At 42.6% G+C, this 14,691-nt stretch overlaps 1 protein-coding gene across 2 annotated transcripts; it reads left to right on the top strand.

The window, feature by feature from the left end:
• Positions 1 to 2,616: 2,616 nt before the first annotated feature.
• On the top strand, positions 2,617 to 11,878 carry LOC121550644 (proline-rich protein 15-like protein A). Of its 2 annotated transcripts, none has more exons than XM_041862981.2 (2): positions 2,617 to 2,970; positions 10,109 to 11,878. In XM_041862981.2, the coding sequence occupies exons 1-2, from the start codon at positions 2,930 to 2,932 to the stop codon at positions 10,485 to 10,487; spliced, it is 420 nt and encodes a 139-aa protein (XP_041718915.1). In that variant the 5' UTR covers positions 2,617 to 2,929; the 3' UTR covers positions 10,488 to 11,878. The 2 variants fall into 2 exon arrangements, with proteins under 2 accessions (XP_041718915.1, XP_041718916.1); XM_041862982.2 differs by lacking the exon at positions 2,617 to 2,970 and adding an exon at positions 6,334 to 6,580.
• The last annotated feature ends 2,813 nt before the right edge of the window (positions 11,879 to 14,691 follow it).

Below are 14,691 nucleotides of genomic sequence, written 5' to 3'. Positions count from 1 at the left end.
AGGGAGGGAATGGGAGGGTGGGGGATAGGGGCAGGGTGAGGGTGAGGAGATTTGATTTAAAAATATGGGTTTTTGACTGGTTTTCTCTGTTGACTTTTGAGAGGCGTGTTTCTCCGAGTGTGTGTGTGTGTGTGTGTGTGTCTGCTACTGTGTCACTCTCTTGTTGTATCAATTTAACATATTTTGTTTAACCGAATTGAACTTTTCCATTCCATGTCAGTTGATCTTGGAAACAATCCCAGTTGTCAAGATGTGACGGGATGTTGACACTAGCTGAGAGCGGCGACAATGCTTTGTATATTATGCAGCAGCTCTAGCGGGCTCAGATTGGATTCTGAAACCAAACGTCTGGCCTATCTGTCCATCAATGGAGAGGAAGTGCCGGTTATCTCACCTATTAGATATAGAAAGGAAAACCCCTCCTGGGACTCTATGGGGTTTGAGGTACAGTCTAGAGTTTACTTTTATGCTTTCAACTTGTGTTATCCACTATCTTGCCAATTCCAATGTCATCACTGTTGTCATTACCGTCACTGTGATCATTACCGACATTCGCACACAGTCGTCAGTGTTCCAGCATATGTATATCATCACAGCTTTGACCATAAACTATTTTACTGTAGGAACATCATCATCATGATTTATTGCGGTATTGATACAGCTCAATAACCCACAATTTGAAACAGGAAGTGGCTATTTAGCTAAGTGGAAAAGAGGGTCCATTCTATAATATGACTGAATGGGTGATCCACTGGGCAGGGCCTGGAGGTATTGAAGGGAAATAGAATAGTAATAAAATAGAAAATACGTCACTGCCAATCGATAAAGGATGCTATGAATTCGTTAGCTCAGTAGGTAGAGCATGGCACTTGCAATGCCAGGGTTGTGGGTTTGATTCCCACGGGGGGCCAGTATGAAAAAGATATGCACTCACTAACTGTAAGTCGCTCTGGATAAGAGCGTCTGCTAAATGACTAAAATGTAAATGTTGTGTCAAACATGTTACAGACAGGACAATCATTGCAAGAGGAGCATAGAAACCGGGGTGTAGTCTGATACATTACCCTCACCCAGGTACACTCTATCCCACACTCCCATTGTAACCGGTAACACTGGTGCATATTGGACATGACTGGAGAGGAAGTGGCTATTAAAGCACAGGTTACACTTTGTCTGTTAGTGTGTGTATGCATACATGTGGGTGGGGGTGTATTTGTGAGTCAGGTGTGTGTATGTGTGTGTGTAGGACAGAGGGTGGTGGTGGGGTTCTAATGGATGGCTCCCATCACTCACTGTGCCTCCTCCGCCGCCCTCGATAACGAGCGACTGGAGTGATGGGGTGGGCATGAAGAGAGGGAAGGAGGGATAGAGGGTTGGAGGGAAGCAGGAGGATGTAACGGTGCTTTGAGTGTCCTGCTTGAGAGACAGAGATAGAGAGAGAGAGAGAGAGAGAGAAGAGAGAGAGAGAGAGAGAGAGAGAGAGAGAGAGAGAGAGAGGGAGAGAGAGAGAGAGAGAGAGAGAGGAGGGGTGCTTTGAGGTGCTTTGAGTGTCCTGCTTGAGAGACAGCGAGAGAGAGAGAGAGAGAGAGAGAGAGAGAGAGAGAGAGAGAGAGAGAGAGAGAGAGAGAGAGAGAGAGAGAGAGAGAGAGAGGAGGGGTGCTTTGAGGTGCTTTGAGTGTCCTGCTTGAGAGACAGAGAGAGAGAGAGAGAGAGAGAGAGAGAGGGAGAGAGAGAGAGAGATAGAGAGAGACAGAGAGATAGAGAGAGAGAGAGAGAGAGAGAGAGAGGAGGGGTGCTTTGAGGTGCTTTGAGTGTCCTGCTTGAGAGACAGAGAGAGAGAGAGAGAGAGAGAGAGAGAGAGAGAGAGAGATAGAGAGAGAGAGAGAGAGAGAGGAGGGGAGCTACCTTTTGCTTAAGGGTACAGCCCTCCTTCAGACTCACATTTACAGAGCACCTCTCTCTCTCAATTCAATTCAAAGGGCTTTATATGTTAACATTTCCAAAGCAAGTGAAATAGATTATAAACAAAAGTGAAATAAAAAATAAAAAATGAACAGGAAAAATTATACTCACAAAAGTTTAAAAGGAATAGAGACATTTCAAATATCATATTATGGCTATATACAGTGCTGTAACGATGTGCAAATAGTTCAAGTACAAAAGGGAAAATAAATAAACATCACTCTCCCTCTCCTCTTTCTTTCACACTCCCTCTTCATTATTCTACCAATGATCAACCCCTTGTTCTTCACTGCTCTTTCCTCTGATTGAGTAGAATCATGTATTTCTAAACTGTGTGCCTGAATCCTAAAATATACAGAACATTCTCGATTGTTTTTATGAAATCATGAGGTTTTGAGAGTAAATAATGATGCTCAACTGCCACCTGGTGTCCTATCACCATACTACTGCAAACAAAGACAGTACAAAAACCTTTCAAACCATTGTACCAATCTGATCAGCTTCCCTGCAATGATAGGGTGAGACCACAGAGCGGCAGTGTTACTTAAGACTCTCTTTGAACTTCAACCAACTCGTGTGAGTAGACAACAGCTATTGGTAAGAAAAAAAACACCCAACATATTCAACCTGGCTCATCTCCTGACATCAGTCATTTCAGTGGCGTCGTGGTACAACAAGCCCCACTAGCAACCAGTGGGCTGTAGTCTGTAAGTCTGTAGGATGCTCCCCAGGACTTGGTGCAGGACCCAGAGTTTCTAGCTGTGCTGGACTGACCCAGTGGACCCACAGCCAACGTGCCACATGGAAGAGCAGCACGGAGGTGCCATGGAGGTTTCCTAGTGCCAGAGAGCAGGGCGGCCTAATCGCTTTAGAGGTCTGCCACCAGCAGGACAGCATGAGTGAAGTTACTGCCATGGCAGAGTGCCAGCCCGGTGTGTGATGGCAGAGAGCCCAGCAGTGCCCAGTGATGTCATGTAAAATGCAGGTGGATGCCCTCTGCCGGGTAATGTGAGTACTACATCAGGTGACATGCTATTTGATAGTCTCAATTGTTTTAAGGAATTATTTGACCCAAATGCCCTGACCTAAATGCCTAGTCTGGCATCAGTAGTAGATTATAAAGACTATTACAGTTTTTTTTAGAGAGGTCACATTGCTTTTAAATGGATGGCCAAGGTGATGGAATTCTTGCATGTCTCTTCTGTCATTTGGTGTATGTGCATTTCTAGTCTCTGTCCACAAGGGGGTACTGTTGCAAAAACCACTTCAACTCAATAAACTATATATACCCACTGGCTGATTATTGACAGACAACACCTAACAACATAATACATGCATAACCAACAACATTTCAAAATCAAAACACTACAGACACTCACACAAGCAAAACAACAATAATAACATCTATCTAGTGTAAAGCACAGTGCATATTGTGTTGACATGCCTTTACAGTGCGATGTGATAGTGCTAGTTTCTCTAGTAGATTGACAGGTAGATTATACTGTACTAGAATCAGTTTGACAGGAAATAATCTTCTATCTGGCTCGGTGGCACGGCTTTCCTTTATCTGCGAGCCAGTTGTGATTGATGCCGGGACATATTTGCTTATCTACGTCGCTACAGTTCTGTGTGGGGTGCCTGCTTTGAATGAACATTTCATTGCGTGTTTACTATATTTTTACATAGGGTTGATACTCCAGTCTCAGCAAACAGTCATGTCAAATTGCCATCAATGAACGGTAGCATTACTGTCGATTACAAACGATATTTAATCAGATCTTCTCTCACATGTGAATGATTTTGTGTCTACTTTTTCTCTCTCTCTGTTATCCACCAAGTAAACCAAACCAACTAATAATATAATATACTTATATTATTATAATTGTAATATACATATAATCAACTAGAACCCAGTCGTAGAGATACATTTCACTCCCATTTTCCCCACCCAGGTACAGACCAGAGCAGAAATGTTCGGTGCATTCTGTGATCGACCGTCAGAAACAAGGCTCCATTTGTAGGGCCACTTGCTGCTCTCTGTCTAAGGCCCGTCACCTTGAAGTTCAAATCAAATCAAATCAAATTGTATTTGTCACATGTGCCGAATACAACAGGTGTAGACCTTACCGTGAAATGCGTACTTACGAGCACTTAACCAACAATGCAGTTCAAGAAATAGAGTTAAGAAAATATTTACTAAATAAACTAAAGTAAAAAATAAAATAAAAAGTAACACAATAAAATAACAATAACGAGGCTATATACAGGGGGTGCCGGTACCGAGTCAATGTGCGGGGGTACAGGTTAGTCGAGGTAATTTGTATATATAAGTTGGGGTAAAGTGACTATGCATAGATAATAATTATCCTCCTCGCTGCCCCTCTCTGTCACACACTAACACACACGTGACCTTTGGCCCTTTCTCCTTCTCCACACCTATGTGTTTGAAGTACTGAAACACTCATTTGGGGTCAGAGGTCAGAAGGAACAGTATGTGTAGAGCCGTGTGAACTCTTGTGCATTGCTGGTAAAAGATAGCGTTGTTGGGTGTTGGATGGTGTGTCCCTTTCAATTGTGTTTGTTGTCCAGGCATCTGCCATGCATCTGCCAATAAAACACTCATGCTGAAACACACACGCCCAGCCTATCCCAGAAAGGGGGGGAGAGAGAGAGAGGGAGAGGGAGAGGGAGAGGGAGAGGGAGGGAGAGGGAGGGAGAGAGAGCGAGAGAGAGAGAGAGAGAGAGAGAGAGAGAGAGAGAGAGAGAGAGAGAGAGAGAGAGAGAGAGAGAGAGAGAGAGAGAGAGAGAGAGAGAGATGAGATGAGATCAGACAGAGGGAGGGAGGGAGGTATTATAGAGCTGAAGGCTTCACACAACATAGTTTGAAAGAGTTTGGTGCATGTGCTGATAAAAATGGCCTTAGCCTTTTAAATAAGGTTTACAAGCCATCCTGAACTATAATGTGTTTTAACTGTACTGTGCTGTCAAGCTTGCCCATCGGTCTCACTATAAAGCAGTGGCTCTTATTCCAACTCAGAGCTCATCACCAGATCAAATCTCACATGACCGCTTCTGCCCAGAACATGCAAACTGATATGAAGCTGAGATATGCTTGAGATATAAGGATGGCATTGTTGAGAGTTTTGTGCCTGTGGCAGAGATTGATAGGACAGGGGCGCTGCTCTGGCAGTTTCCTCCTTCTTCAATCTGATCTTTCATAATGCTCATAGCATTATATAAAATAAATGTATTATTATTATTATAGAGTTCAGATAGTCATAACATGATATTATGATATAGGACAATGGGTTCATATCTGTGTTAGTTAAAGTTGTAGCCTACATAATGTAGGTAGTCAGAAAAACTGTACGTGCCCACTGTCGCATGTTGCTTCAGGGAAAGTCACTGGCAAAACATGTATATGAAACAACAAAATGTTCACCCAAAAGACACGCCTTCACCATTTTCTGCTCGTTGATTGTGTTGTTTGTCCATATCACCCTTCTAGAGACACTTATCACATGATCACAGGTTTATAGGCCTTAGCAAACAGATGGTTGACTACTTGGGGCTGGACACAAGGAACCACGCTATCTAGACTTGTGGGGACAGGACCAATCTACAGGGAGAGATGAGCTGGGTTATATAGGCCTCTTTGGTTTTATGGCAGCCATTTTGGGTGATAAGGATTTTTTCAACTGACACGTGATCGGCCAGTTTTGGTTACATATTAACCAACGTCCTACTTCTGAGGGAGTATTAAAAACTATAACGCCAGGCGTGATGAAAATCAACATGAATACAACATGATATCTAATTGCACACAGATCTATAACCATAAATAATGTTAATCCTCTCTAACCACTAAAGGCTTTAGATAGCTGGTATTAACAACCCTGTCTGACTGAACCAATAGTGCATTTGCATTGCAGACACAGTGAAAGTGTTGTCAGAGTGATTTGTCAGAACATGTAATATGTTATTTATTATTATTATTATTATTAAGTTGAGCGGATCTATTGAGCGTCTATCTACGCTCTTCTCTCATCTCACTGTCACCCTGGTTATGTTTACCCAAGTCCCCGTGGGCGGAGTCTATAGTGTTCAACTCAGCTGAGTGTGTGTGTGACAGGAGGAGGGACAAAACTTGCACCTGTAGCTCTACACCTGACTATCAGAGAGAGAGAGAGAGAGAGGGAGAGAGAGAGAGACCTGTAGGTCTACACCTGACTATCAGAGAGAGAGAGAGAGAGAGAGAGAGAGAGAGAGAGAGAGAGACCTGTAGCTCTACACCTGACTATCAGAGAGAGAGAGAGAGAGAGAGAGAGAGAGAGAGACCTGTAGCTCTACACCTGACTATCAGAGAGAGAGAGAGAGAGAGAGAGAGAGAGAGAGAGAGAGAGAGAGAGAGAGAGAGAGAGAGAGAGAGAGAATAGACAGAACAGGGGAGAACGAAGAAGACGAAGGAAAGGATAGCAGTGGAAGAGGATTCTGGAGTGGATATTGGAGGAATGATCTGATATTTGAATCGATGAATTTGGCTTTCCTAGCAGGGTTTCTCCCATAAACTATTAAGCTTTGGGAGGAAGGTCGCCTCCAGATCTCTACACATACACAGGTGAGGTTATTGCACACGCAAACATGCACTCGCACACACACACATACACACACACAAGCAGACACGCAAACACAGACATGCATTCACGCACACACACACACACACACACACACACACAATCTTGTACAACTAACCTTGCGGGGACAGAGAATTCAGCCCCATTCAAAATCCTATTTTCCCTAACCCCTAACCCTAAACCTAACCCTAGCTCCTAACCCTTAAACTAACCCTAGCTCCTAACCCTAAACCTAATTCTAACCCTAACACTAATTCTAACCAACAAAATGTCCAAAGTTGGTCAAATATGTTGGGGACTTCTGGTGCCCACAAGTATTGTTAAACACGTCCACACACATACACACACACACACAAACACACAAAATACCGTACCTTGACAATGTACACTAAACAACATTTTGGCAGATGTATAGCAAGATAGTAATGATGAAATATGGATGATCAAAATGTAGGAGGTTTTTGTATCTTTCTCCACAATGTCAAATATTGTGCTTAGGTAACATACCTAATTCAGATGAACACCTCTTAAACTGACTGAAAGTGTACTTCAGACACAATGGGCTTCCTTGGGCCCCTCATACCAGTTAGCAATAAGGACCTTTGAACACTGAGCTTTTTGACCTTACACACACTGAGTCAACACTAAGCTGTTAGCACACACTGCACCTAACTGATTACACTGTACCTTGGTGACCGTATACGTCTACATTTATATGGATTCAATGTTAGCTGTAAAATACCAGCGTGACACCCTAATTAGTCACGACACCAATGTAACATATACCAAAACATGTATAGTATATCCTTAGAGGGAATGACCACTGCTCTAATGGCCAGCATATTGGCCTGCTTAATGCAATAGTTTGACAGATGCATGAGAAGTTAGGTTGTAATTTTAAAGGACTTTCCCCTCATATTTGACCATGCTCCACATTTCGTAAATATTTGATGCGTGAATTCCCAGATAAGAGTCTAACGTTACCATGGGAATGGGGCTATAGGCTTTACTGCAGACCGAGTTATCACCAAGGGTGACTTTTCTATCAGTGGTGGATGTTTACTATAGCATAGACTTTCCTATGGCTGGAAGGATTGCTACAGAGTGTACAGTGATATGGTCTCACTAGAAATCTGGGCTCTAAGTGCAGGTTTAGAGCCCAGAGCCCCTGTAGCTTAGTTGGTAGAGCATGGCGCTTGCAACGCCAGGGTTGTGGGTTCATTTCCCACGAGGGTTGTGGGTTCGTTTGCACTCACTAACTGTAAGTCGCTCTGGATAAGAGCGTCTGCTAAATGACGTAAATGTAATTTCAGAAATAATAATAATGTTGTGATTTTGATTGATTTACTGGATGAAGAATATGGACATTGTCATTGTTACCTTGAAGGGATGGCCTTTGGCCTTTCCGAATAGTCACACAACACAGCCACAGCCATAAAATGAATGATTCTCTCAAATTTAGATTTCATGTTTCCTTATGGCATTCCTAATGACATCATGTAAACCATCTCAGTACTTGGAGCTTTACTGGAAGTAACTTTTTCTGCTGACCGGGACAACTGTCTGTGCCAACGACTAGTCCAGGACATGGTCCAGCTACTTGACCGATGTTCTGCTCTGAGAAGGATGTGAAATGGTCAATCTAGGTTACTGATGACTAAAGGACAATAGGTAGATGGATGGAATGACAGACAGGCAGGCAGACAGACAGACAGGGTGGATGACCTGAGAATGAGCTATGTTGAATGTCACTGACTGACTGGCATTCCAATGGGCAATAGAACTAATAAGGAAAACCAAGAACTTCCGCTTTAGAAAGATCATAAAATGGGTTACATGTAAGATAACCAACCACAAGTATTACAAAGTCAGGTGACTGACCATTATGCTGAGGCAGATAAAAAGATGCCCAGACTAGCTTTGCCTCTGAACGTTTCACCCTGGCAGGAAACCAGTCAAAGGAAATCAAACGTTAACATGTTGGCCAAGCGTATCCGCTGTTTTGTCATGAGAGAAAAAAATCTGTCTTGGCTTCTGTTTGCTCATCTAAAAACCCAAACCCAACCCTCAGCTATCAGGCCAAAAGTCACTAGCACCCAAACAGATCATCAAAAGAACATTAGCATATTGTATGGAAATGTCCACAGCGTTGCTAGGCGACCGGCGGGTAACAGCCTACTCCCTTCTTCTGGGGGGAGAGTGGCACAAAGCCGAGGCTTTATCTGTTTGCAGCGAGAGCAGTGTGTGTGTGTGTGTGTGTGTGCGCACGTGTCTATTTTTTACGTTTACTACATGTGTTTGTTATATGTGTGTCCCTCCACCTGCAAGCGTGTGTTCGCCTTTGTCTGTGTATTACATAGGTAGTCTGGTCTTCATGTTCTAGATCTCCATTTGTATTGATATAGTATATGTGCTGGTAAATCAGTATATATTTGCTTATGTGAAAGGTTTACTTGTGTAGAAACCCACAGTACAGACAATACAACCTGCTCTGCCGGTATTACACAATGAGCAGCCAAACTCTCCCACGACTGTTACAGTCCGAGCAGGAGCACTTAAACCACGCTGACACACTACAGAACACATGATTTCCGGAAGTCCCTTTGATATTTGTTTGCAGAACGGTTTACCTGGAGTTTAAAAAGCTTCTGACTGTCTAACACTAGGGTACTTTTCTCTCTAGTCCTAATAGGGAAACTACCATTGTGGTGAAACACTAAACAGAAACTCCCAGTTTAATGAATTACTCTAATGAGTGGTTGGTTTTGAACCAAGGCCAGGGGATTTTCAGCTGGAAAAATAATTAAATTAATTCCCAGAAATGACTGCATCAGAATGGAACTAACCCCAAACTCAGGTTTGCATTAGCAGTAGTCATTGTTGTAGTAGTAGTAGTCATATCTATTGTGACAGTGGTGGCAACAATGGTAGAGGGATTGATAATGGCAGTAGTAGCAGACAAGTAGTGACAATGGTAGTTTGCAATTCAAAGAGCAGCATCTCAGTACCAGAGATTGGGCAACCCGTGAGTGTTATCCCCTCCTAGAAAGGGTTTGGCTGAAATAGGAGGCACTATATTAGCATCCAGCACGTTTAGCTTGGCCAACACACACTAGGAGTAACCCAATCACCAGTGGTGCCCTGTCATCCCTCCACCATATGGTGCCTATTGAGTTCCCCTGAAATATTCAGGAGGGCTCAGTCCCCCTGACACAGATCTATCTGACACAGATCTATCTGAGCTGGGCATTGTTGGGAGTCAGGTTACTGTGGTTAGGGCTTATGGTAAGAGGTGTGGCAGGAGTTTGAATGGGGAATGGGAAAGGAATAGTGGGGGGACTTATGTAACTCACCCTCTCTCTCCCACCATCATCTCTGAGAGGTCATGACTCATGTCTGATCCATCTTCATTGTAAACATTGTGGAGCTATAAAGCTACAGTTATTAACTAACTTATTACTAAACTTCTCTCGCTTTATCTCCCCTCTTTCTCTCCCTACATCAACCCAAAGCCCCTCCGGTCTTCCATCCCACCCTCCCTCCTCTCTGTGTGTGATGGCTGACCCATCGCCTGGCTGGTGGAAGTTGACCTTCCTACGTAAGAAGAAGTCGGAGCCCAAGGTTCTGTACGAGATCCCAGCGGAGTACGGCAGCAATACCACACCCCACAGTGGAGCCCCCGGGCCAGTAGAGGGCGCCACAGAGGACAGCCAGTTCAACGCCCGTCTGGAGAGGATAGTGGATAAGACGGCCACCAAGGGACGCCATGTTAAAGTGTCCCACTCGGGCCGTTTTAAAGAGAAGAAGAAGATCAGGCCCACGTTAGCAGAAACCCCCGATCTGTTCCCTGGTCACGAGCCTAGCGACGAAAACCTCCAAGCTGGGAAATGAGTTCATACACACATAGACCTACACACACACATACACACACACATACACACAAAATGCATGTCTTTCTCTTTCAAACAAATTCATGCACACTGAAACACAGAAGACATTCTTTGCCTTACCCTCAAACACATACATTGGTCACACCATTTCACACAGTCCCCCTATCACACTCAGTAACACACACAGAGATGAAAGGCAGTGCATCCCATTGGGACATGACATTTGTGTCAATCCAGCCAGAGATCTCTATTCTTTATTCCCTATAAGTGTGGGACTGACTGGGAGTCTTTGTATGCATCTTAGTTTCACATTCTCTCTCTTCCTATCATAATCAATGGAGCAGTGGAAGAATGGAACACCTGATTCTCCCCTGTCTGTCTGCTTCATACCTAGGCCATGGATACATAAACAGACTACCTTTAATAAGGTGCTATTAGTCATCTCAGACTTTAAACATTCAACAGATCACAGGAACAGGGAGGAATTTCAGTTCATGGATATTACACTGTACAGTCAGTGGATGGTACATAATGTGTACTTTACTGGTGTTGCTAAGTTTCTCATCTGTACAAAGCAAAAAGGTAATGTGTGAAGCAGACGTTGTTGTTTGAATAACAGCTTTATGACCTAGAGGGCATGGTTACCGACTGTTGGAGGTTGACAGGTTTCCATAGTGACAGACTGTGTCATGTGTCATTCATAAACATGTCACATCAAAAATCAATTGTTCTAAAATTAATTGTTCTAAAACTAACCTACGTTTTTAAAACCTGAGTATGTTTTATTCTTTTTTTGTTGCTTTTAAAAAAAAATACCGGTAGGCCTCTCTATCACTTGATAACTTAACCTCAAACTAGACATTTCTGTTATTTTGAGGAATTTTTCTTCCAATTGCACTTTCTAATGTAATAGTGAAGGACTGCTTCATAGACTGCAAGGTTTCAACATAACTTCTATGCATTTCTCCAGTGTTTTCAAGATATTAGAAGACACTGAAGCCAAACTAAAACCAGAAATGGAAGAGGAAGCAAGACACCCCACTCGCTGTTTTTTTCTAGTTCAATGAAAGTCAACGAAGAAAGGAGACCAGACCCAGCTGCTATTGCATTGGTGGCTATGGGAGACACACCCAGTTAAGTAGACCGGAACTGACTATTTATTTTAGATGAACGGCCTCAGTGAACTATCTTCATTTATCCACCATCTTCGCTAAAACTACACACCAGATCCCTCCTCTACAAAGACTGAAAAAGCATCTTTAATTTAATTTTCACCTTCTACTCTTAATGACAAAAATCCCTTTCATTGAAATTGTGCTGTACATTTTGAATAATTTTGTAAAATGCAGACTGGTTCAATTGGTTTATAAATAAAATATATGTGAGATTTTATTGAAATGCTTAAGGTTATTTATTGTGGACTCATTACATTGCCTCTTATAGGATGATGCCCTCTAGTGGGAACAAGCCCATTGTTTATCTCGAAGTTGGCACATTCAATCTAGGCAGCAGGGTTGGGGTCAATCCATTTGAATTCCAGTCAATCAAACTCAAATTCCAATTCGACATTTTCCTCATTGAAAATATTTTAAATTGGAATTTCAGTTTACTTCCTGAATTGACATGGAATTGAGCCCAACCCTGCCTATTATTCCACATTTTTAGTCATTTAGCAGACGCTTTTATCCAGAGCGATTTAGAGTTAGTGAATGCATACATGTTTTTGTTTTTTTCATACTGAAACGAATCCACATCCCTGCCAGCCAAACCCTCCCCTATCTTGGACGAATTGTGCGCCGGCCATGGGTCTCCCGGTCGCGCCCGGCTGCGACGGAGCCTGGACTCGAACCAGGATCTCTAGTGGCACGGCTAGCACTGCATATACATATACTCGGGAGTCATGGCAGTGGATCCCAAAATGTTTATTCCCATGACCCTTCAGGAACATGAAACAATACATAACATCCTATACGATTTATCAGTTATAAAATAATAATCCATGCCATTTGGATGATTATACTGTCCTTTGGACCTGCATATCCGGGTTTATCAGGTGTGCAGATAGGCCTAGTCCTACTGTGATTGAAATTGTATTTGTAAATCATATTAGGGATTATAAGGGATGGGATATCCTGTATATTAAAATATCATGTCATAAATTGAATACACTTACTTATACAATAAAATATCCCATGGCTATGATCCAACATTGAGGGTGTTTTGCAAGTCTGCAATGGCAATCGACTAACACCAGAGGGCAGTGATAAGGCAGGGAAATCAGAGCCATACGCAAAACTCATTTGACAGAGAGATAAAGAGAGAGAGAGAGAGAGAGAGAGAGAGAGAGAGAGAGAGAGAGAGAGAGAGAGAGAGAGAGAGAGAGAGAGAGAGAGAGAGAGAGAGAGAGAGAGAGAGAGAGAGAGAGAGAGAGAGAGAGAGAGAGATAAACAGAGATAAGGGGAGAAGTTAATTCGAGGAGAAGCAAGGGATGAAAAAATAGACTGAATGACACTGAAGAGGCACATTGACAAAACATAAAACGAACATGTACCTTTGTGAAAGAGGCTATGACAGAGGAGCAGAGGCACACAAGGTCTTATCTGATGACATGGAGTCTGCGCTTGTACTTCACCCTAATTGCGCCATGTTGATAATGGCAGACCCTGGCTGTGAACCCACTCTCCGGGGGTGTCTCAGGGAGAGTTGGGAAATGCAAAAAAACACATTTTCAATTCACACATCCATACACTCTTGTATATGTGTGAAAGAGGACAAATATAAGCACCCACTCCCCTGAATGTAATGTGGGGTAAATACACATAAATATTTCATTCCTGTGCCGTAATATGCCACCTGGTTTAAAGACGTGAGGTCCTCTGGTAAATAACTAAACAATTCTAAGGCAAAACAGGTTCATTAACATAAGGGGTAGAGCATGGGTATAAAACATGGGTATAAAAGGCAAAGATTCATAAGGCACAATAAACTCCAGGCCTACAGAAGGTCCATACACTATCTTCAGCTCCAGGAGCTCCATACAACTGTCCCATTGTTGTCTATTCCACGTTGTGTCTTTTTTGTGAAGCTGAAAACTGAAAATTAAATACTGTTGTTGCATCTTATCTTTGTCTTTTATTCCCATGCTCCACCCCTGATGTTTAAGAACCTGTTTTGCTCCATCCCTGATGTTTAAGAACCTGTTTTGCTCCATCTCTGATGTTTAAGAACCTGTTTTGCCCCACCCCTGATGTTTAAGAACCTGTTTTGCTCCATCCCTGATGTTTAAGAACCTGTTTTGCTCCACCCCTGATGTTTAAGAACCTGATTTGCTCCACCCCTGATGTTTAAGAACCTGATTTGCTCCATCCCTGATGTTTAAGAACCTGTTTTGCCCCACCCCTGATGTTTAAGAACCTGTTTTGCTCCATCCCTGATGTTTAAGAACCTGTTTTGCCCCACCCCGGATGTTTAATAACCTGTTTTGCTCCATCCCTGATGTTTAAGAACCTGTTTTGCTCCACCCCTGATGTTTAAGAACCTGATTTGCTCCATCCCTGATGTTTAAGAACCTGTTTTGCCCCACCCCTGATGTTTAAGAACCTGTTTTGCTCCATCCCTGATGTTTAAGAACCTGTTTTGCTCCACCCCTGATGTTTAAGAACCTGTTTTGCTCCACCCCTGATGTTTAAGAACCTGATTTGCCTTGGAATTGTTTAGTTGTATTTAGTTATTTACCAGAGGACCTCATATCTTTAAACCAGGTGGTATAGTCTGGCTACAGGAATTCCACGTTGGTGGAAACAGCGTTTATTCAACCAGTGTGTGCCCAGTGGGGTCTTACAAGACAGACTTCAACTGTTAGCAATATCAGATTTCTCTCACAACCAAACATTACTGTAAATACGTTTTTCATATAATACATGTATACAACTTCTAAGATCACCTCTTCTGAAATGTTTAACTCAGATGGGACTTTTACCTCACCTGTCCTGTTAAATTGGCTACTGTACACATGTGTGTGTATTTCTGTAAATGTGCTTTAAGTGTTTGTTTCCACATAATATATGTATGTCATTGAGTTGTAAATCTGTGTGTATTTCGATATAAAACTTAGCAAAAAAAAGTATATTTTCAGCAAACTTAACATGTGTAAATATTTGTATGAACATAAAAAGATTCAACAACTGAGACATAAACTGAACAAG

Source organism: Coregonus clupeaformis, chromosome 35, assembly GCF_020615455.1.
Source record: "Coregonus clupeaformis isolate EN_2021a chromosome 35, ASM2061545v1, whole genome shotgun sequence".
Classification (NCBI taxonomy): Eukaryota; Metazoa; Chordata; class Actinopteri; order Salmoniformes; family Salmonidae; genus Coregonus; species Coregonus clupeaformis.
This window is presented reverse-complemented; position numbering and strand designations above follow the sequence as displayed.